General features: G+C 62.7%; 1 protein-coding gene across 1 annotated transcript in view; it reads left to right on the top strand.

The window, feature by feature from the left end:
* BMP7 (bone morphogenetic protein 7) overlaps positions 1 to 21,796 on the top strand; it is an 81,083-nt gene that overhangs the window by 18,668 nt on the left and 40,619 nt on the right. The window contains exon 2 of the mRNA XM_062202404.1: positions 11,743 to 11,935. Within this exon, the coding sequence (XP_062058388.1) occupies positions 11,743 to 11,935 (193 nt within the window). The remainder of the gene's footprint in view (positions 1 to 11,742; positions 11,936 to 21,796) is intronic.

Raw genomic sequence — 21,796 nt, 5'->3', positions numbered from 1 at the left:
CAGCGGCTCTGGCTGCTGAGAAATCACTGCTGGGTTCCAGCGCCGCCTGGTCCCGGCCTCCGGCTAGCGCGGACCCTGGGCGGCCGCAGTGAGGGCTCACGTGCGGGGTCCCTGCCACGCCCACGGGGCCCCAGGCTGCCTTCTGCGCTCCTGGCTTTGCCGGGCACAGCCCTGGCTGTTGAGGCGTTGGGGGAGTGAACCAGCAGATGGAAGGTCTCCCCGTCTCTCTGCCTTTCAAATAAAATGAAGACAAAAAATTTTCAAAATGTTGGAACTGTGACTGTGAAATCCTAGAGGCTCTTGAGGATTCCGGGGTTCTGGCCGCCCTCCCCGCCGGCCCCTGGCGGCCTTGGCACCTCCCTGCACTGCCCAGTTTCCAGAAATGGCGCTGAGCCCTCTGCCCTCCGTGTGTTGGGTCCAGGGAGGGAGTGCGGCCTTCGAGAAGACTCTTATTTTGAAAGGGAGGCGGGGGCCTGCTGCACCTGCACCTCGCCGGCCCAGTGAGTCCAGGCTGATGGAACCCAGACCTCTGGAAGGGCCATAAATTCTCATTTGATTTGATTTGCTGCTAAAATGCCTTAAACCAGCTGTGCCTGCCCAGCTGACCCAGGCTGTGCTGAGTGCTGACGGGATGGGGGAGGTCTGGGCAGGTCCCCCCACCCCCGTCCTGGAGGAGGGAGGGCGGCAGCTCCGTGCCCCCACCGGCTCTCCTGGGGCCTGCCAGGGCCGGCTGGGAGTGGGCAGGGCCCGTGATGGCTGCCTCTGCCTCCTTGCACTCTCACCACCGCCCCATGGCCAAGGCCCCCTGGACATCCCTGCATCACAGAGCAGAGAGCGGGGCCTCCCCGAGCCGACTGACCTCCCGAGGCTGGGTGGTGGGACCCACAGCTCCCGCTCCACCCCAGTCCTCTGTGGCTGCCCAGGCCGAGTGAGGTTCCGCCTCCCGGGCCCCGGGGGGAGGGCTTACAGGGACTTCCCCGGGCTGCCGGGGCCGGCCCAGCCGGGTGGCAGGGGGCAGAGGGCAGGGGACAGGGGGTGGACCGTGGAACAGGAACAGCTCTTATCCTCAAGACTTGCCCTGTGCCAGGCGCCCACGGCAGCCTCCAGGCCAGCACTGCTCCCAGTGGGGTCCGCAGCCCGGTCGGCCCGGGGATGTCAGGGGTGCCTGTTCCTGGGCCCAGCCCAGACCCTGAGCTGGGAACGCTGCACGCGGCCCGCTCACGGGCACCTGGAGGACACCGGCTCGGGCACTCTTGGTCTCCGGATCCTGCGGCAGCCTGGCGAGGCCGGCGCTGCTCGCTGGCCCCATGCTAGGATGGGCAGGGCCTGCAGCCCAGGAGCCGGCCACCGGCACTACCGTGCCAGCCAGCGGCCTTGTGGGGGCCCCTGCGTGCTGCCCTCGGGCCCAGTTCCTACGCTCCCAGGGTTAAAGCTGCCCCAGGGAACGGTGAGCACACAGGCAGGCCGGTCCATAGACGAGTCCCCGGAGTTCACGGAGGACCTGCAAGTTTTGCACCCAGGGTGGCTGTGGGCTCGCAAGCTTCTAGCGGGGACGAGGGCCGAGGTGCCCGGCAGGGCCTGGAGCAGAGCCCCTGCGCTCCTGACCTTGGCACGTGTGCGGCTGTCCAGCGTAACGTCACTGGCGGGTGCTCGGGGCTGCACGCCCACCCCTGGGGGACCTGCACCCCGCCTGCTTACAGACCCAGCTCGGGGCCTCGGGGAGGTGAGTCCCAGCCCCCAGCACCCACGGCTCTGGAGTGAGCATCTTACTGCCTCTGTGGGATTTCTCGGACCGGAACCTCTTTTTTTTTTTTTTTTTTAAAGATTTATTTATTTATTTAAAAGGCAGAGTTGCAGAGAGTGAGAGAGAGAGGTCTTCCATCCGCTGGTTCACTCCCCAAAGGCCGCAACGGCTGGAGCTGCACCGGTCCGAAGCCAGGAGCCAGGAGTCTCTTCTGGGTCTCCCACGTGGGTGCAGGGGCCCAAGGACTTGGGCCATCTTCTACTGCTTTCCCAGGCCATAGCAGAGAGCTGGATCGGAAGAGGAGCAGCTGGGACTTGAACCAGCGCCCATACGGGATGCCAGCACCACAGGTGGCGGCTTTACCCGCTACCTCACAGCGCCGGCCCCCGGAGCCTTCTCATATGGATCCAGGAACGCAGACCTGCGCTCACCGTGGCTCTTTGTGAGTCACGTGACTGCCCCAGCCGGCAGCGTGTCCAGGCCGCAGAGCGGGGCTGTCCCGTGGGAATGCTGTGTGTCTGGCCTATTCCGTGGCAGGGCCATGGGCCCCATGTGGCCGTTTAAATGAATGACAGTGAAGCCATCAAATTCTCCGTCCCTCCCCACCCTGCCAGCCCTGTGCTCGGTGGCCAGGCGTGGTCAGTGGCCACCCTCGTGGATGGCCCCGATGTGGAATCCAGGCCGTGGAGAGGAACTAGGTGGCCCCGAGAGAGGTCAAACTTGGCAGCGTGTGGCTAGAGGTACGTGGTGTGACCGCAGTCCACGAGGAGGAGGCCGTGAGAGTAGTGAACTCCGTTCCTTTGTGCAGAGGGGAGACCGGGGCCCAGGAAGCGTGGGGACCACCCAGACAGGGCCCAAGCCCGGGTCTGCTGACCCCTCCCTGAGGGCACCCCAGCTGTTTGTGGTGGAGGGGCGGCCTGCACACTCACTGTGGGGGTTCAGCTGTGACAACCTCGTGCGGATGCAGACGGCGCCTCCTGCACCTCCATGGGGGAGGGGAGAGGACAAGGTCACCGCTCCTGGAGGAGCCCTGGTTCAGCTGTGTGTCCCCTCGCTGTCACTCAGCCGAGAGTGGGCTGGCGGCGCAGAGACTCTGGCCTTGGGGCGAGCGGCGGTGCCCTGGGCTCTGCCACACAACTGGCCTGGACCCAGAGGGTGACACCCATCCAGGCCCCGCCCCTGCCCCGCCCCCAGCCCTTCCCAGGTCACCGAGATAACGTGATGGGAGCCGCAGGTGTCGACCACGGACTGTGGGAGCTCCCGGGCGGCCGCCCTGCCCCCACACCTGTGCAGAGAGCAGTGCAGATGGGGGAATGGGGCAACCCCCACCTGCCCTGTTCCCCACCCCCGTCGCCCGAGCCTCTGTGGGGTCTGGCTGGCGCTGGAGGCGCTGGGAGGTGAGTTGGGGGAGGGGTGGGGCAGCTCGCACAGGGGCTGCACAGCCGGGGTTGTCCCCTCTGACGACGCAGGGCTGGGGCAGGCTAGTGGTGGGTTTAGTGGCAGGAGCAGGGTTTGCCAGGGCGGGGCGCTCGTGTGTGGCAGGCTTCAGGGTTTCTGCAGCGCTCTGGTTCCCCGTGAGGGAGTCGGTAGGGCAGTGACAGCGCTGGCCTCAGGTCAGATCAGCTGGGGCCGTGGGCACCCGACTCCCGCTCTGAGCCTCAGTGTCCCCGTCTGTGAAATGGGCGTGCTGCCTGTGCGAGTCTCTGAGCTGGGCTCCCAAGGGCTCAGAGCAGGTGTTGTGCGTGAGCAGGGGGCAGGGGGTGGGGGGCAGTGTCCACCTCGCACCCATCAGGGCAGCTGCCAGAAACACAGCAGCGTGGAAAATCGCCGGCTCGGTGAGGAAGTGGGGGCGCCGGGACCTGCGCTCAGTGGGGAGTAAATAGGGCAGCGGCTACACCGGACAGCCTGGGTGGGTGTGGGGCAGCTGCTGTCTATTAGGTGTGGATGCCACATTCTCCTCCGCGCGTGGCACATGGCCTGTGATGTGGATGCCACGTCCTCCACACGTGGCACGTGGCCTGTGCAGGCAGCGCCACCCGTGGTGTCCTGAGAGTATCTTCCCGCGGCCCTCCCCAGCCCTGACTTTTCCGAGCTCCTCCATGGTCAAACTTCACATCCCCAAGGCTGCAGGCCGTGAATCCCCTGCTGGCGCAGGAAGTCTCGGTGCGTCAGCTCCGAGTGCCTGTGTGTGCCAGACGTCCTGCGTGGGGCCAGGGTTGACCGCGCTCGAGGGGCTGGGGAATGGGGGCGTTCCGGGCTGCGGGGCCCTCGGCAGGCGGGGCCGTGAAGGCTGCTCTCGCTTCTCGTTAGGATGCGGCCTTTGGTTGGTCCTGCTGGTTCCCTGAGCCACCTCCCCATTAAGGGGCCCCCAGGGTCTGCCTCCTGCCCCTCCATGAGGCTCAAGGACCTTGGGGGGGCGGTGGGAGCCTGGCGTAGACAGACTCGGAGCGAGCGGCGCAGGATTCTGCTGCTCTCTCGAGGGATTCTCCAGGGACTTCCCTGTGCTCATCTCATATTTATCCCTGCCTGGTCTGGAAAGCTAACTTTTTTTTTTTTCTAAAACCATGAGTTCTGGAAGGCACTGCTGTGTGATTAGCTTGCTTACTGGGCGCCTCACCCCTTCCCAGCCTGACCAGGACAGCGGCCTCAGGAGGAAGTGAGGGGGCTTTGCCTGGGCTGGCCCCACCCACCCCGGCCCCCCACAGACTCCCTCTGTCCTGCCGGTGCGCTCCAGCCTTGCTCCCGGCTGTTCCCAGCCAGCTGTTGTCTGGACTCTGGACAGCCAGCGTCCAAGCCCGTGGACTGTCTCCTGTCCCCTTGTCTGAACAGCCCACCGTCTGCCTGTCCCCTGCTCCGGTCCCTTCCCTCGCACCAAGCTGTTGTGTAAGTTTATTTATCTACATTTGGTTGAGAGACCTCGCAACAGAGAAATAGATCTTCCCCAGCCGGTTCACTTCCCAGTGCCCGCAGAGCCTGGGCTGGGGCAGGCCAGTCGGAGCCCGGAGCTCCGTGGAGTCTCCCACGTGGGCGGCAGGGACCCAAGCGCCTGAGCCAGCACTCGGATATGGGTGGTGTCCCGCGTGGCGGCCTCACCCGCGGCGCTGTGCCGCCTGCCTCTGGTGGCTGCCGCCCTCTCCCACGCGGTCCCCAAGTGTCGCTGCAAGGCCACGGTGGTCTTTCTGGCTGCGTTAGTGTTTTTCCCGCGGGGCCTCCGCCGTCAGCCCAGTCCGGCACCTCCTCCCTGCTGAGCCCCATCTCCCGGGTCTTGGCGCCTCCCACGCTGGCAGCCTCCCCACTTGTCCTCCAGTCCGCGCCCCCTTCTGAGCTGCCCCCCCCCCCGCCATGGCACGAGAGCCTCTGAGCCGTCCCAAGCCGCCGTGGACGGCCCTGCTCTGTCCCCGCTTCAAATACCGCACTCCCATCTTCTGGTTCACTCCCCAAATGGCCACCACAGCCAGTTCTGGGCCAGCACAAAGCCAGGAGCCGGGACTCCCGTTGGGTAGCAGGTGCCGAAGCACTGGGCCATCTTCTCCCCACGCCATTCGCAGGAAGCCGGATCAGCAGCAGAGCAGCCAGGACTCGGGGGACAGGCAGCATCACCAGTGGTGGCTTAACCCGCCGTGGCACAGCACCTGCCGCTGCCCACCCCTTACCAGTCTTACCTAGACCACAGCCTTCGCTGTCCCGTCTCCCTGGCCAGTGATCACACCGTTCCCCCTGCCTTCCCGCCCTCTGGGGATGCTCCGCCCACCTCGCTCTTCCTGCCATTCAGTATCTTTCTTGGGATGCACATCACCAGGGTCACCCCCCCCCCCCCCAGACCTAACCACCTGTGCCGGGGTGTACTGAAACAAACGCACACGACCATATGTTGAGGACTGGTGCTCGTTTGGTGCCCTGCCCCGTTTCCCCCGGATTCTCGACATGGGAACAGGTGCACAGTGGAAGCCGAGCCTGCTTACACCTGCTGCCCCAGGCGTCCCACCAGGAATGCGTGAGCAAGGTGTTTGTACGGCACAATCTGCAGTGGTTCTGAACTGCAAACTTCCCAAATGCTTGTTAAAATCGGCTGCGGCCCGTGCAGACCCGGGGGCCGCACTGCGTGGAGCAGCATGGACAGGCTGGTGAAGCCGACACGGAGGGGACACGGCGGCGACCTGGGTGTCAGGAGAAGGGGGTGAGCTGCTGGTTAGGTGAGGAGGGGCAGGTGTGTGGTGGTGGTGCTGGGTGTGCGTGTGCAGTGTAGACACGTGTCAAGCTTTTGAACGCTTACCTGTGTGCCTGACTGTGTGCCTGTTACCAAATGGCTTGGTTAAAGACGTGAACAGGATTATGCAGAGGCAGCATCCAGCAGCCCACAGAGTGACGAAGCCCTACTAAGCGTCAGGCTGGGCACGAGCGCGGGCCTGAGGGGGTCATCCTGGTCTCTGCAGATTTGGTCAAGGAGGGGGTCTTGTGTCTGGAAATTACTCAGGTCTGAAGAAAGTAGCTTATTTTTTTAAAGATTTATTTATTTATTTGAAAGGCAGAGTTAGAGAGAGAGAGAGAGAGAGAGAGACAGAGAGACACAGAGAGAGAGAGGTCTTCCATCCACTGGTTCACTCCCCAAGTGGCCTCAACAGCTGGAGCTGAGCAGATCCGAAGCCGGGAGCCAGGAGCTTCTTCCAGTCTCCCTCGTGGGTGCAGGGCCCAAGTTCTTGGACATCCTCTGCTGCTTTCCCAGGAGCATTAGCAGGGAGCTGGATCAGAAGTGGAGCAGCCGGGACTTGAACCAGTGCCCATGTGGGAAGCTGGCACTGCAGGCTGCAGCTTTACCAGCTGTGCCACAGTGCCGGCTTTCATAGCGAGTGGCCACCTGGAGATGGCCACAACGACCAGGACGCGTTGCCTGCCCATCCAGTTCTGGGTGTGGACCCGGCGGGCTTGAGCTGCTCAGAACCTCCCTGGCTGCACACGGTCACCGCCTGGCTCCAGCTAGCTCCATCGGGACTTGTGAAGGTCTCGTTCTAACTCAGACTGGAAGACCGCAGACCTGAACTTCCGGAAGGGCAGGGAGGAGCCTGGCAGGCTTCCCTCCCCAGTCCCAGCCTCAGCTTCCCTGTCTGGACCGGCCGGCTGCACGGCTGTGGCCATGGCTGTGGCCAAGGCTGTGGCCAAGGCTGTCCGGAGCACGGGGTCACGTCCTTGGAATTCGAGGCAGACAACAAACAGGGGTTCTTTCCCTTCAGGTTCCATAAAAACCAGTGAGATCCGTGTCTGACCAGGATTAGGGCTTGTACCTCCCATCCCTCCCCTGGAAGAAGGGGGTTGTGGATCACGATGGTGACCCCCACGGCTGGTGCTGGGGTGCAGTGGATTAAGCCACTGCCTGTGATGCCAGCAGCCTAAGTGAACACCAGTTCGAGTCCCAGCTGCTCCAGTTCTGATCCAGCTCTCTGCAAATGCTCCTGGGAAAGCAGCAGAAGATGGCCCAAGTGCTTGGGCCCCTGCACCCGCGTGGGAGACCCACTCCTGGCTTCAGCCTAGTCCAGCCCTGGCTGTTGCAGCCATCTGGGGAGTGAACCAGCCAATAGAAGACCTCTCTCTCTCTCTCTCTCTCTCTCTCTCTCTCTCTCCTCCTCCTCCCTCCCTCTTCTGCACTCCCCCATAACTCTACCTTTCAAATAAATAAATAAGTCTTTAAAAAAAGGATGGTCGCCCCTTGGGGCCTCCTGTGTTGACTGCCGCGTGATAATGAGACTTTAGGAGATGCACACGTGGCACCTGCTGGAGGTGTCACGGTGACTTTGTCCCTCTGCCCAGCCATGCCCTGGCACAGCAATCCGCTGGGCGGCAGGACTGTTACACTCCTCTGTTTTCCCACACTTAAGAATGTCTGTGGCTCTGCAGTCTCTCACCTGTGTAAGCTCACGGTATTGACCCTGCTGGGTGTGGCTCTGCACAGCACAGGTCCATCACACCCCTCGCTGTCGAGAGCTCGGTTCCCAACACCTGCACCTGCACACGTGCTGCCTCTCACAGCCGACTCCCCTGCTGGCTGTCGGCCACGTTCAGAGGCCTCCAGCGTGGGGGAGGGCTTTGCCCACACGTGTCTCAGAGCGGCGGGTGGAAGGGTGTCAGACGCTCCTGGGTGATGCAGGGGCACAGGGCTCGCTCGGATCTGGGGCGGGGTCTTCCCTGATGTGTCGGAGGGTCGTGAGTGGGGGTGCCCACCCAGGTGGGCAGCTTCTTGTTCCTGTCTGCGTGTTCAGCCCAGAATTGCCCCTCCGAGGGCCAGTGTTGGGGCTGTTGGAGGCGTTTGTAGGGGAAGGCGCTGGAATTGGCTCGGGGACGGCCCTGGGCTGGTTGCTGTCACGATGGCTTTTTTCCAGATGCGCTCTCCTTGGACTTAGCGTTTGGTCCCAGCAACGTGGGCCCTTCGAGTCCTCTGACCTTGGTCAGTTCCTGTGTGCTGCCGGCCACTGGGCCGCGATGGCCGGGGTGGCAGAGCCTGGGCCGCAGCCTTTGGTCTCCCTCCTCCGTGGGCACAGCTGGCATCAACTGTAGACGCTTACTTTGATACCCAAGTCCTGGTGATTTAAGAAGGAAGTGTACAGGTGTACCCTAAAGGTTCCTGCAGGCTTCTGCCTACACCGGTGTGGTGATCGAATTGTGTTGGTACCAAGTTGAAATGGCCCAGATTCCAAGTTCGGGGTGGCCTCGTAGAAAAGAAACTACGGGGTCCAATACTGTGGCTTAGCGGGTAAAGCTGCCGCTTGCAGCACCGGCCTCCGATATGGGCACTGGTTGAAGTCCCGGCTGCTCCACTTCCAACCCAGCTCCATGCTAATGGCCTGGGAAAAGTAGTGGAAGATGCCCAAGTGCTTGGGCCCCTGCACCCGTGTGGGAGACCTGGAAGAAGCTCCCAGCTCCTGGCTTTGGCCTGGCCCAACCCTGGCCATTGCAGCCATTTGGAGAGTGAGCCAGCAGATGGAAGATCTCTCTCTCTGTAACTCTGACTTTCAAATAAATAAATAAATAAATAAATAAATCCTAAAAGAAAAGAAAGAAAACTTTGGGAAGAAGAGGATGGAATTTGGCTTGGACTCATTCACTGCTCCTGTGTTTTTTCCATGACTGCACCTTCTTTGACAATGAAGCAAAATTGCTTTCAGAACATTGGCTGCTGTGGGTTTCAGGAAGACGTGAAAAACGGGCTGGCGCTGTGGCATAGCAGGTAAAGCCGCTGCCTGCAGTGCCGGCATCCCGTATGGGCACTGGTTTGAGTCCTGGTTGCTCCACTTCTGATCCAGCTCTCTGCTGTGGCCTGGGAAAGCAGTAGAAGATGGCCCAAGTCCTGGGGCCCCTGCATCTGCGTGGGAGACCTGGAAGAAGCTCCTGGCTCCTGGTTTTGGATCGGCCCAGTTCCTGCCATTGCGGCCATCTGGGGAGTGAACCAGTGGATGGAAGACCTCTCTCTCTCTCTCTCTCTCTCTCTCTCTCTCTCTCTTTCTCTCTCTTGTTCTGCCTCTGTGTAACTCTGCCTTCCAAATAAATAAATAAATCTTTAAAAAACGGAGCGAATGACAGCAGGCTCGGGCTTCCCGCCATCTTTAGATAACCAACGCGCCGTCCCAGCCACGATGTCGGTAGGGGTGGAGCTGGCCGCCTCCCCACCAGCTCTCTGTAGAGAAAAGACTTTACCATCTTGGTAACGGAAGGCGTTAACTAGTTTCTCTTATACATGAGACAAGTGACATCTTCAGCTGCTGTCCCGAGCCCCGGATTCGTCACCGCACACTGGTGTCTCCTTTCTTACTGGGTGACTCCAGGATCACACCTGGGCTTCCACTGCGCATGTTCAAACGTCGCTTTAGTGTTTGGTCCAGATGAGGGTGAACCTCCCCACAGGCCTGAGAAGGGGCAGCCAGGGAGCAGGGAGAGGCCGTGCTGGGTGCCACCGCCGGGAGGGCCAGCAAGACCGTGGCCCTTTGTCTCTTCCGTGTAGTTGGGGTGGGCGTCAGTGAGCTCGGATCAGGCGGGGTGGGGTGGTGGAGCTCCAGGTGCTGTGGAGCCTGCACTGGGCGCCCCTCCCAGTGGTGCAAGTGTGGAGGTGGGGGCGGCGCTGCCTGGGCACTGGCAGCTCCCTGGGGGTGCAGGGTGGGGAGCAGTGCGTGGACTGGCAGCTCATGGGAGCTCCCTGGGGTCCAGGGGTAGTCTTTGGAGTTATTTCCACTTGCTGGGCCTCCCACCCCCTGTGCTGTTGCCTATCCTGGTCCCCTGGAGAGAAGCACTTGAGGCTGTAGTGGTCTCCAGCTTGTGCCCACCCCGCTTTGTCAGGCAGCCCTGCCCTCCTGCTCCCCCACATACTCTTCACACCTCTGGTGGTCGCTGGGGGAGAGGGGGAGGCGGCGTTCGCAGAGCTGGGCCGCCCAGCTCCACTCTGGGGCCACACCCCCCAGCACCACGCACACGGCCTGTGCTGACAGCCATGCTCGGGCCGCAGCCGCCCAGGCCCAGGCCCTGGTGAGCGGGTGGACGCACGGGATGTCACAGACCCATGGGGCCGGACAGAGGCGGCAGGGAGGGTGACGGGCCCCACTAATGGGATGAGTCTCGTGAGCACACAGCGCACTGAGGGGCAGGAGCTGTGTTGCATCTTGTGTAGCGTGTTCCGAACTGACCGACCCTGGGTGTGTGAAGCCGGGGAGGGGGTGCTGACGCCCCGCTTCTTGGTCCCCGCGAGGGCGGACGGGGCTGCTGATGGTGACTGTGCACAGGCTGCACAGGGTAGAAGTGCCCTGAGTGGGTTCTGGCCGGCAGGCAGAGATGTCCTCGTCCCACGGCCAGCAGGCCACAGAGCCACGGGGCCCGAGGCCTGTGCTTGGGTGGGACATGGGTTTCTTTCTCGGATCTCAGAGCCTGGGTGGGCAGCTCGGTGCCTCTTGGGTCCCAGGTGAGCCCTAACAGTGCGGTGCCACGCTCCCCTCCTAGCCGGGTGTGCCCGTGGGCTGCTCTAGCAGGTGACCGAGGCCTGGCCCAGCGCATCCCTGGGGTCACCTGGGGTCTCCTCTCCTGGGGTCACTTGATTCCCGGTGGCTGCTCTCTCTGGAAGCTGAAATGGAAGAGCCCTCCCTGACCTTTACCCTGGACTGGGCAAGAAGAGAAGCTCCCTCTGGGTATAAGGAGAGCAGGCGAGGAGGGGGGCGGTCATCTGGAGGGACCCCGGGACCACGTGTGCCGGTGCCGGTCCCCTCTGTTACCGCTGGTGATGCCAGGCTGTGGTTGCTCACCCTGGCTTCTCCTTGGCAGTACCTGGGGCTGCTTCCGGGCCCTGCCCAGGAGCTGTGGGCTATCACATGGCTCAGGGTGGCGTGAGAGCAGCTGGGGGCCGGCCCTCTCTGTGCTTGCTGTCCCGTCCACGATCAGTGTCCTCTCTGTGCTTGCTGTCCCGTCCACGATCAGTGTCCTCTCTGGCAACTTGGACTTGGCCAAGGCGCGGTGAGCAGGTCAGGCTCTGGGGGCCAGGGCCTCTCCAGGTTTCCGGACCTTGCAGGGTGACTTCCGCGTGCGGCGCTCGGTGGCCCCCGATGGCCGTGGTGACCGCTGACCACCCTCTGGCCCTAGCAGCTGCTGAGATGCGTCCGTGCTTTGGTCACTCAGCCCCTGAATGAGGGCTGCTGTCCCTGTTTCCTGGGTGATGAGACGGGGGTCCAGTGGGTTGCCTGGCTGCTTGCCCAAAGGCCACAGTGCTAGTCGGGAGCTGAGCTCCGGGACCGGGGGCTGGCCGGGGCCCCTTGCTCAGCTGCGGTCAGTGCGCTGCTTTGTCCAGTGGGCTGGACTCAGAGCCCTGGGGTGAGAGCCTGTGACCCTCCTGCGTGGCTGGGAGCTCACCCCCAGGGGTTGTTGGCAGTGGGTAAGTCGCCCCCCACTGGCTGGGGCGAGAGGCCTGGGCGCCGGACCTAGGGAGAGGAGCCGGACACTAACGGGCCCTGGTGCTGTGTTTGCTCCCCTTGCAGTGGAACACGACAAAGAATTCTTCCACCCGCGCTACCACCACCGCGAGTTCCGGTTCGATCTTTCCAAGATCCCCGAGGGGGAAGCGGTGACGGCCGCCGAGTTCCGGATCTACAAGGACTACATCCGGGAGCGCTTTGACAACGAGACCTTCCGCATCCGTGTGTACCAGGTGCTGCAGGAGCACTTGGGCAGGTGGGTGCCGCCCCGCCCCCGCCGCCGAGGAGGGAGGCGGTGACGGCGGGGGAGGGGCAGGGCCGGGCTTGGTGGCTTCTTCCAGCGAACACCCACCCCGTGCCAGGCCCTGTCTGCCCATCCTCTTGAAGGCAGGTGTGTGGTGCAGGTCACTGTTTCTTAAAGTAAGACAGCGCACGAATCCCGTGGGAATAGCGAGGCAGGGAGCAGGCATGCGTGGGCTGCAGGTGTTCCTAAGGCCCAGGGCCGAGGGGCGGGGAAGAGAGGCTTTTGTAGGTGCACCCCACCCCCACTCACCACCCCCAAACCCGTCTGTGATGTCAGCAACCCTGGAAGGCGGCTGCTGGTGATACGGTGCTAGGGAGCAAGGCCCAAAGCCAACCATGGCAGGGAACCGTCAGCCTCCCACGAGTCACGCGGGCAGGAGACTTCGCATTCTGGGGGCCCTCGAACTTCAAGGTCTTGTGAGAGGTAGGGAGACTCAGAGAGAAGCCCCGGCCGTCTGCGCAGCCCTGAGGGGAGGTGACAGGCCCCGTGGGGCAGATCTATCACTGCCCCGACGCCAGGATGCTGGCTTTAGCAGGGGGCAGGGATGGAGGCCGTGGCCCAGCACTGCGGCTTTGGGGTTCATCTTAGACACCCGAGAACCAAGCTTCTCCCAGGCGTGTCCGTGGCCCTGCGCCCACTGCCTCATTCCACGCTCACGCCGGCTTCCAAGGATGTGATGCAGTGGCCGAGGGACGAGGTTGGAAGTGGCCTGGGCCCCAGCTGCTGAGGACGTGGGCCCACGGTTTGGGCGCTTGCAGGACGCCTTCCCTGCGGAGGGGGGCTCTGGATGCGCAGACGCACCTGCTGCGTGCCGTGGAGGAGACAGAGCAGTGGTGGCAGCGGGGAGTGGGGGAGGGGCTCCCTCCGCCCGCGGAGCCCCCCACCCCAGCCCCAAGCTCCGGCCTCGGCCTCGTCAGTGGGCAGATTCCGTTGTGCTGTTGTGCGTTGCGCAGCGGGGACCCTGCCGCACACTCCTGCTGTGCCCAGCGTTTGTCATCAGGGCTCGAAGCTCACCCGAGCTTCCTGTCGGCCCACGTGGGCACCCTCGGTCTTGCAGGGATGGGTCACGCTCCTGGCTCGGCTGTGATGGGCGGCGTCTGCGCGTGTGTCTGGCTATCGCATGGAGTTCTGGGAGTGACGCGGGTCACTTGGGTAGATGCAGCTCACTCCGCTGGTTTGGGTTCTGCCAACTTCTGCTCTTAGAAGCCCGGGTGGGGTGGCTTCTTGCCCACGTGCCCCTGACACTGGTCTTACTCAACTGTGCCTGTCTTTGTCGGTGTGATGGGGTACAAGGGTGTCCCAGCGTGGCTAGAGCTGCCTCCCAGCGCGCTAGAGCCCTTGGCCCCACCCGGCTCTGCCCTGTGCCGTCTCCCCAGGCTGGAGAGGAGGGCCCAGGCAGGAGGCAGGCGCTGTTCCCTGCACGGCAGGGCAGACAGGCCTGGCCGTCAGCTCCAAGTCTCACTAAAGGCGCTCGGGTGCCCCAGCTAATCCTGGGAGGCCCCCAGACCCAGCCATGGGAAGAGGCGTCCAGTTCGTCCTTGGGCGTGGCCGGTGTTTGCTCTGCCTTCCAAGAACTCGCCCAGGACTCTTGAACAAAATGGACTTTTCTCATGAAGGCCAGTTAACGGGGCGAGGCCGGGGCCTGGGGACCCTCGGTCAGTAGAGTCGGTGTCATCGTGCAGGCCCCGGGCCGCGCTCCCACCCAGGCCGCCGCGGTCTGACTTCGGGAGTGTCGTGGCCGCGAGGGAGTCTGGCTCAGCAGCACTGCGGGGCTTGGCGGTGGTCACCTGGGCAGGAGCGGCCGGCCCTTGTGGCCCCGGCTCCTTGAGTCTTTGGGGAACCCCTGGAATGCTGAGCGCCTCCTTCCTGGGCCACAGCTGGCTTCCCGACCGCCGGCACCTGCAGGCTCGGCTCTTCCGGCCAGGGGCAGCTCCACCCATGGCTCCCGCTCCTCCCACGCAGGAGGGCAGGTGCTGGGGGCTCAGGGCTGCTGTCAGGCGGGCCACACATGAGCTCAGGGGTCCCTGTACTTAGGAGCCACAATGTTCCTGTGTGCCGGGCTCTATGCTCAGAGCACGGGCGATGGTGGCTTCTGCGCTCAGTTCCTGGCTGAGGGGTTCAGGAGGTGCCTAGGGCTCTAAGGAAATCAGGTCTTTCTCTGGCCTTTGCGCTCGCTCTCTCTCTCCCTTCCCCCTCTTTCCTCCCTCCCTCCTCCTTCCTCTTGGTTCTTTACCTTTCTCTTCCTCATGTCCTTTTCTTCTTCCGAGTTTCTCTTTTCCCCTCCCCGCTCCCTCGGTTTGAAGCTGGTATGTCCTTACCACACCTTCCCCAACGTTTCAAGACTACGTTACAGGCAAAACGGTGCCCCCTCCCATCAAGGGGTGCCCCCAGTTGGACATCCTCAGAAGGGTACTGTATTGGAAGATGGGGCTGTAAAGAGCGAATTGTGGCAGAATGAGGGCAAACAGCCGTGTGGCCCTAAGCCAGTACGAGTGGTGTGTCTGAGCAAGATGAGAACAGACGCAACGAGGGACCACGCGAAGAAGTCGCCGTGCAAGCAGGTGGCTTACGAGAGCGTTCTTTGCCTTACAGTTCTGGGGCTGGCGGTCCAGAGTCAAGGCGTGGGCCGGGCCCTGCTCCCTCTGCACCCTGTACACCCCCCCCCCCCGCCTCCTCCAGCTCCTGCTGGGGGCTGTTGAGTCTCGGCCATTCCTGGCTCACAGCTGAACCCAACTCTTTGTCCGTTGCCACGTGGCCCTCTTTGTCTCCACGTGGCTTCTCCCCATGTCCTGTGTTGGGTGAGGGGCCTGGCCCACGCCACAGGACCTCACGCTGAGCAGTGGCAGCCACTGTTTCCAAACAAGGCCACAGTGACAGGGACCAGGCTTGGGACCTGAACAGATCCTTTGGGGGATAGAATGGGTTGAAGATGAGGTAGGACGCCTGGGGGCGGAGAACCAGACAAGGTGAGGTGACAAGCTCAGGCAAGGTGACAGCGCGGCAGGTGTACGTGGGCTGGGTTGTCATGGATGCCTCGCTGAGCACTGGGAGTGGGTGTCTGAATGACAAGTGGGATCGGCGGTAGCAGAACGGAGCGTGTCCCCTAGGACTGCGAGGACCATACTCCGCAGGCACAGCAAGCGTGGGTCCCAGCAAAGCCAGGGAGGGTCTGGGTCTGGGCTCCCCCCTGGCTGTGGGCAGCTGCCCCTTCTGCCTGTGTTGGTATCCACCTGCTGTCTCTGTGGGCCCCCGGTGCCTCCTCCACCCTGGCCGTGATCCCTGGGCGGGATCCTGAGGCTTGCGGGGGAGGGAGACGCCTGAGTCACTGTGGTTGCAGAGGGCTGGGCCGGACAGGCGCTCAGTGCCTGGCAGGGGGCCAGGGTGGGTCACACGGCTGTCAGAGATGACAGACAGTTCAGGCTTGCTGGTCCCGCCCTGGCACTGCAGCTCTGTGCACCTGCCGCGTGCTGGGTACGGGGCATCTGCCGGCACTGGCCAGGCCCTGGCCTCGGGGAGTGCCTGTCCAGGCAGAGAGGTGCCAAGACCTGGCAGGTGGGAAGCATGGAAGTGGGTGTGGCAGGAGGGAGGGGCAGTGGGGGGGGGGAGGAAGGGGGCTTCTCAGTGTTCTCAAGCATCTGAGAGACGGAAGCAGAGCCCCCACCCTCCCGAAGAGGAATTTTTTAGGAAATTGCTTACATATTCATGTCTGGACTGGCGGTCTTGTTTTTGACCATGTTCTAGCACGTGGCTCCCCCGAGGAGATGACCGGCCGTTGAGAGTGGGGTCCCAGTCCCGGCAGCTGGGCCTGGGGACCGGCCAGGGCCTCAGCTCCTTCTCTGTGAAGTGGGGATGCTTGAGGACCCCCTGCCGGGGTGAGGGGACCTGCACTCAGAGCAGGGCCGGTTGCCGGGGCGGTGTCCTCCTTCCTCCCCGTGGCTTTCTTGGGAAACTGGACAGACAGCTCCAGGCTGTGGCCGGGTCACTGCCTCGCCAGCATGTGTCAACTGTGCTACCTCCCCCGGCTTTGCCGTCTCCCGCGGGGACAGGGGCTGGGCTTGGGGTGTTCTCTGGGCCCCATGTGCCTCCAGTAGCCCCCTGTGCCAGCCTGGAGCTCGGCTGCTCACGCCCCCAGCCTGGGCTGTGCAGCTGCTTCCTGCTGGAGGAGCCCAAAGCCAGCCTTGCCGTCCCGCCGTGCGGCCGCCCTGGGCTCTGCTGTGGGAGCCGTGGGCCTCGCCCCTGCCGGCCGCCCAGCTGCGCAGGGCTGGGACATCTGGCCCTGCTTGAGCCCCAGGAAGGCCCCGGGGCTGCTAGGGATTAGCTGGCGTTTGATCTCCTGTCTCCCCCCAGAGGAGGTTACTTTCCGGCAGGCCCACTGGCCCTGGTGGACCCCAGCTTCTCTGCCGGCCTCCCGCTGCCCTTGGCCTTGCCCGGAGCTCGACCCCGGACAGCTGGGAGGATGCACAGAAGCCGCCCAGTGGCCCGTGGGGCAAGTGGGGCTGAGAGGCGACTCGGCTCTGGAGGCCCTGATGGGAGGGGTGGGTGTGGCTAAGAGATGGGCGTCTGAGGCTTACCCTCCGGGCTGGCTTCCAGGAGCTGGGCTTGCTCCCGTCCCTGCTGCTCAAACTTTGGTTCCTTTAGAACGTGAGGGTCTTTGGGGCGGGGGTCACGCTATGACAACCAAGTGAGCCACGGCGCCAACCCCGCTACGAATCTCTTTCATTCGTGAAACTGGGCTGGGCACTTTCCATCCCAACCCCCCTCCTTCCCCGCGGGTCCCAGGCTGCTCCCTGCACGGGGGAGGCCCTGCAGCCGCTACTGCGCTCCCTTTAGCCTCACCGGTGCCCTGCCCATGCCTCCTCAGGCACCTGGCTCCTGACTTCCTGTGGGGGGAGATGGGGGGCTCCCTTGCCAGGCTGTGCCTCCAGCCCTGCAGGAGCTGGTGCACCTGCTCACAGCTCCGCCCTTCGTCTCATGGGGTTGTGTCCTTGCTCTTCTGAGCAGCTCAGCCCAGCCCAGGGCTCCTGCAGCCAGATTGTCCGGGGCAGGGATGACCAGGAGCTGTGACTCCGACCCGGAGGCAGGGACTGGGTGCCCGCACCTCTGCCAGGCTCCTGGGGATGCCGCACGAGTTCTGCCCGCCTCCCCGAGCAGGTGTGTGGGGCTCAGCGTAGAAGCAGGGACGTTACAGTACCCGCCCCCCAGAATGGCTCCAGGAAGGTGGGACGGGACATCCTCCCCTAGCCTGGTCCTCGACTCACAGGTGGCGGCCCCTTGAGTGCCAGCTGAGGACTTGGTGGCCAAGGCAGGTTTGAGCTGACTGTGGTCACCGTTGGGCAGAGGGATGGTCCTGTGGGATTGCACCGCCAGCAGTGTCCGAGGTTTTCCCGGGCAGCCTCGTGCCCACTGTGTGCTGGCCTTGGCTTTGATCCCCTGAAACCAGGCGCGGACACCAGCTCAGAGATGGAAGTAGCGTCCCTGGGGTCACACCACTGGTCTCTGCTGTGCAACCCAGATGGGCGATTTCTCACCTGGGGCCCTGGGGGTCGGGTGCCGAGGCAGAGCTGTGTGTGGCTCCCAGCCCTGGCCAGATTCTCCTGGGGCTTAGAAGGCCCCTGGTTCACGGGGGCACTAAGCCGGGCACTGACATTTCCTAGAAGTGAGACGGGCTGTGCCGGGCAGGTAGGGCCTCTCGTGGTCTCCCGAGAGCCCTGCTCCTGAATGCCCACGGGCTGGGAGGGAGTGGCCCACGGTTCTGGCTCGCAGGCTCCCCCCCCTGCTCTCAGAGCTCCCTGCCTTTCTGCCTGTGGGACTCAGCCCAGCGCAGGGTCCTTCAAGGTCAAGGTCAGTGTCAGTGGCGGTGCAGGGAAAGGACTGGCTGAGGGCGGAGATGCCTCCAGCCTCTGGCTCTGGAAGCTTCCAGAAGCTTCCATGCCTTCTTGCTGCTCTGAGGCCGGTGTGCCTGGTTCCCCATCTCCTGGGTCTCCTGGCTTCCGCCCCTCACTCTGCACCTGTGCCCCAGGGTGTGAGCACGCGTGTGGAGCCGCCATCTCAGGGTGTGCTGCCGTAGTTCCAGCCGGCTGAGGCATCCCAGGAGGCCGGGGAGAGTGGCCCACGAGCTGCCTGGGTTGGGGCGCCCTGGCCTTCTTCCTTGTGGCCCTTTCTCGGGGACCCACTGCAAACCCTGGCTCAGAGCTGCCTGAGCAGAGCCACGGGCCCTTTGCGCCTGTTGCTTGCCCGTGGCGTCCTCTCTGGACAAAGCCTACACTCAGTGCCACCCGGCCGAGCGGGGTCTACCTGTTAGAACCGCAGACACAGCCGCTCGGCCCCGCGGCCGAGTGCCCGCTGGCTCCCTGTCCTGTGGTCTGAGGCCAGCTGGAGGAGCCGCGGGGGAGAACGTGGGAGGTAGTGGGCGGTCATCTGGGGGAGCCAGCCCATGCAGCCGATGCTGGCAGCTACGAGGCGTCCTCTGTGGTTCTGAAGGGACCGGTGAGCCAGTGAGCCCGTGTGGAGGTGCGTCCCACTGCTGTTAGGGACCTGGCCAACTCACCGTGCAGCCCGCCAGCCAGGAGTGATGACAAAGCCAAATCCCGTGCAGCCGGCACTTGTCATGCTTCTCACAAAGCCCCCAGTGTGGGTGGGGAGGTTCCCTTGACCACCCCACTTTACAGGAGAGAAAACTGAGGCCCAATACGAGGTTAGGGGTCGAGGGAAAGAAGCGTGCGTCTGTTTGCATTTTCTCTTCCTGGAAAGAGGCAGGGAAACTGAGGTGGAGACGACCATCGCCCTCCCCACGTGTCCCAGCAGTGCTGTGTGGCATGGGAGGTGCACGTGGAACCATCCTGGTTCTACCCCTTGGAAGCTGGGTGACCCCGCGGCCGCTGGCTGACCTCTCCGGTTAACTCGCACTGGGCTTCAGAGGAAAGATCCGGGTGGGAGCTGCAGTGACCTGATACAGGGGCGGCAAAGCTGTCTACACGGCGAGCTTTATCTGTTTCGGCTGCTGGCATGCCCGTTGTGCCTGGAGCCTGGCACAAGCCACTCCGTGAGCTTCTGTCTCGCATGTGGGTGAGCGATCTGGCCTTCCACTTAGCACGTGGGTGCCCGAGTTCACAGACCCAGCTGTGATATGCATGGAGCCGTCCCCTGGCACGTGGCCCTGCGCCACCGGGACCTGTTGGACGAGCCGGTGCTGGCCAGCACGTCGGCCTTGGGCCAGTCGGCCCCAGCACACGTTCCAACGTGCTCTCCTTTGAGGACTGAAACCCAAGAACGCCTGGTTTGCAACCCTTCTTCAGCATCTGAGCCCCATTTGCAAAACGTGAAAATTGCCCGTAATTACACCGCTTTCCATCCTTGGGAAGTCTCCCTGTGCTGACTGTAATTCTATGATTCCGGCGAGGACCCAGGCCGGCTTGGTGACATGGGCTTGTGTGCCGCGGCCTGGGCTCTCGCTGCGCTGGAATGCACCTCGGGAGCGCGGGCCTAGGGACGGGGCCGGGTGCACGTGCGAGCCAGCAGTTCCAACGGCGTCTCAGCGCCTGGACCTCTGCTCGCCTGTAGGAGTCTGCTTTTCCAAGTGTGTTCACATCTGTGTTCCATATCAGGGCCTGCAACTGCTTTAGCCTTTTTGGCAGGAGACAAAGAGAATTAATAGTTTTCAATTTGGTCATGAGCAGTCATCTGTAGCTGGGAGGAGAAGGACCTGCCCACTGTTAGCTCTGCAGGAGTGGGCAGTGCAGGCTCACGAGGGAGCTCTCTGATTATTTAAAAAAATTTTTTTATTTTAAAGATTTATTTTGTTTTATTTTTAAATTTTATTTTTTGAAGATTTATTTATTTATTTGAAAGGCAGAGTTACAGAGAGGCAGAGGCAGAGGCAGAGAGAGAGAGAGAGAGAGAGAGAGAAAGAGAGACAGAGGTCTTCCTTCCACTGGTTCACTCTCCAAATGGCCGCAATGGCTGGAGCTGAGCTGATCCAAAGCCAGGAGCCAGGAGCTTCTTCCAGGTCTCCCACAGGGGTGCAGGGGCCCAAGCACTTGGGCCATCTTCTACTGCTTTCCCAGGCCATAGCAGAAGCTGGATTGGAAGAGGAGCCGCTGGGACTTGAACCGGCGCCCATGTGGGATGCTGGTACTGCAGGCAGTGGCTTTACCCGCTATGCCACAGCGCTGGCCCCAATATTTATTTTATTTATTTGGAAGGCAGAGTCAGAGAGAGGGGGAAAGACAGAGATCTTTCATCCACTGTTTCACTCCCCAAATGGCTGCAACTGCCCTGATCCTAAGTCAGGAGCCAGGAGTCCATCCGGGTCTCCCACGCAGTGCAGGGCCCACGCTCTTGGGCATCTTCCACTGCTTCCCCAGGTGCATTAGCAGGGAGCTGGTTCGGATGTGGAGCAGCTGGGACTTGAACTGGCGTCCATATGGGATGCCTGTGTTGCAGGTGGCGGCTTTACCACCATGCCACCATGCCGGCTCCTGCCACAGAGTTCTTTTGAAGGAGACAACCGTGGTTAGTGAAGTCCTTGGCTGGTTCAAGTTCAGGTCGGGAGTAAATGTCCAGTCTTCCAGACACTGCTTCTTCCTTGGTCCTCTGGTTGTCCTGAGCGATGCCATGGAATTCCATGTTGCCTGTCCCAAGAGTGGAGGCGGCAAAGCTGACAGTCGGCCTGCACCCTGTCACGTGCACCACCACGCTCCCTCTGCAACCAAGGCAGGCATTGCTAGTGGAGCACAGCCTCCCTCCTGCAGACCCTGGCTTCTTCCTGAACCCCCAGGCCAGCCACACAAATGTGGCAGCCACTGCTAATCGAGAGAAGATGCCACCAAGTGCAACCTGCTGGCCTCTGGTCTCAGGTCAGGGCCCTGCAAAGCCAGCCTGCCATGAGGTCATGCAGCTGTGACAGCGAATGACTAGGAAGTATTTCCTGGGAGGAAACGCTGGGGGTGTGGGGCAGTGGGCTGGGAGGGGACCCTGTAGGGTGCCGCAGGGGGTTCTGGGAGAAAGTTGCACCTCTCACCGCAGCCAGGGCCAGAGGCGCTGTGGCATTTCTGCCTCCATCTTTCGCGGTTGTTGAAGGCGCAGTTTCTCAGCTGCGGCCCCGCTGACCCTGGCAGGCACGAGGCGTTCTCCAGGGTGGGTGTTAAGCAGCCCTTCTGGTGTTGAGGTTTGGGCAGTAGCTTGGGTGTTCCCCAAAGGCCCGCGTGTTAATGGCTTGTGTCCCGGAATTCTGTGCTCATGATTAAGGATGGAAATTAATCCGTTTACGGCATCTGGGGGTGGGGTCTTCGGAGGCGATTAAAATGCATCAGGGCCGGCGCCGTGGCTTAACAGGCTAATCCTCCGCCTTGTGGCGCCGGCACACCGGGTTCTAGTCCCAGTCGGGGCGCTGGATTCTATCCCGGTTGCCCCCCTTCCAGGCCAGCTCTCTGCTATGGCCTGGGAGTGCAGTGGAGGATGGCCCAAGTGCTTGGGCCCTGCACCCCATGGGAGACCAGGATGAGCACCTGGCACCTGGCTTTGGATCAGCGCGGTGCACCGGCCGCGACGGCCATTGGAGGGTGAACCAATGGCAAAGGAAGACCTTTCTCTCTGTCTCTCTCTCTCTCTCTCACTGTCCACTCTGCCTGTCAAAAAAAAAAAAAAAAGAAGAATGTATCGGCTGCTGGTGGGCCCCCTGCGATGGGATCCTGGCAGCTTTTCAGAGAGACAGCCCCTGCCCCTCTGCCTCCTGGCTCACTGGCCCTGCCTCTCCGCAGGAGCTCAGATGCCCCACCCTCACCAGATGCCTGGCGAAGCCCCCCACCCCCAGAC

This window comes from Lepus europaeus, chromosome 10 (assembly GCF_033115175.1).
Source record: "Lepus europaeus isolate LE1 chromosome 10, mLepTim1.pri, whole genome shotgun sequence".
In the NCBI taxonomy this organism is placed as follows: Eukaryota; Metazoa; Chordata; class Mammalia; order Lagomorpha; family Leporidae; genus Lepus; species Lepus europaeus.
Note: the sequence above shows the minus strand (reverse complement) of the source record. Positions and strands in the feature narration are given on the sequence as shown.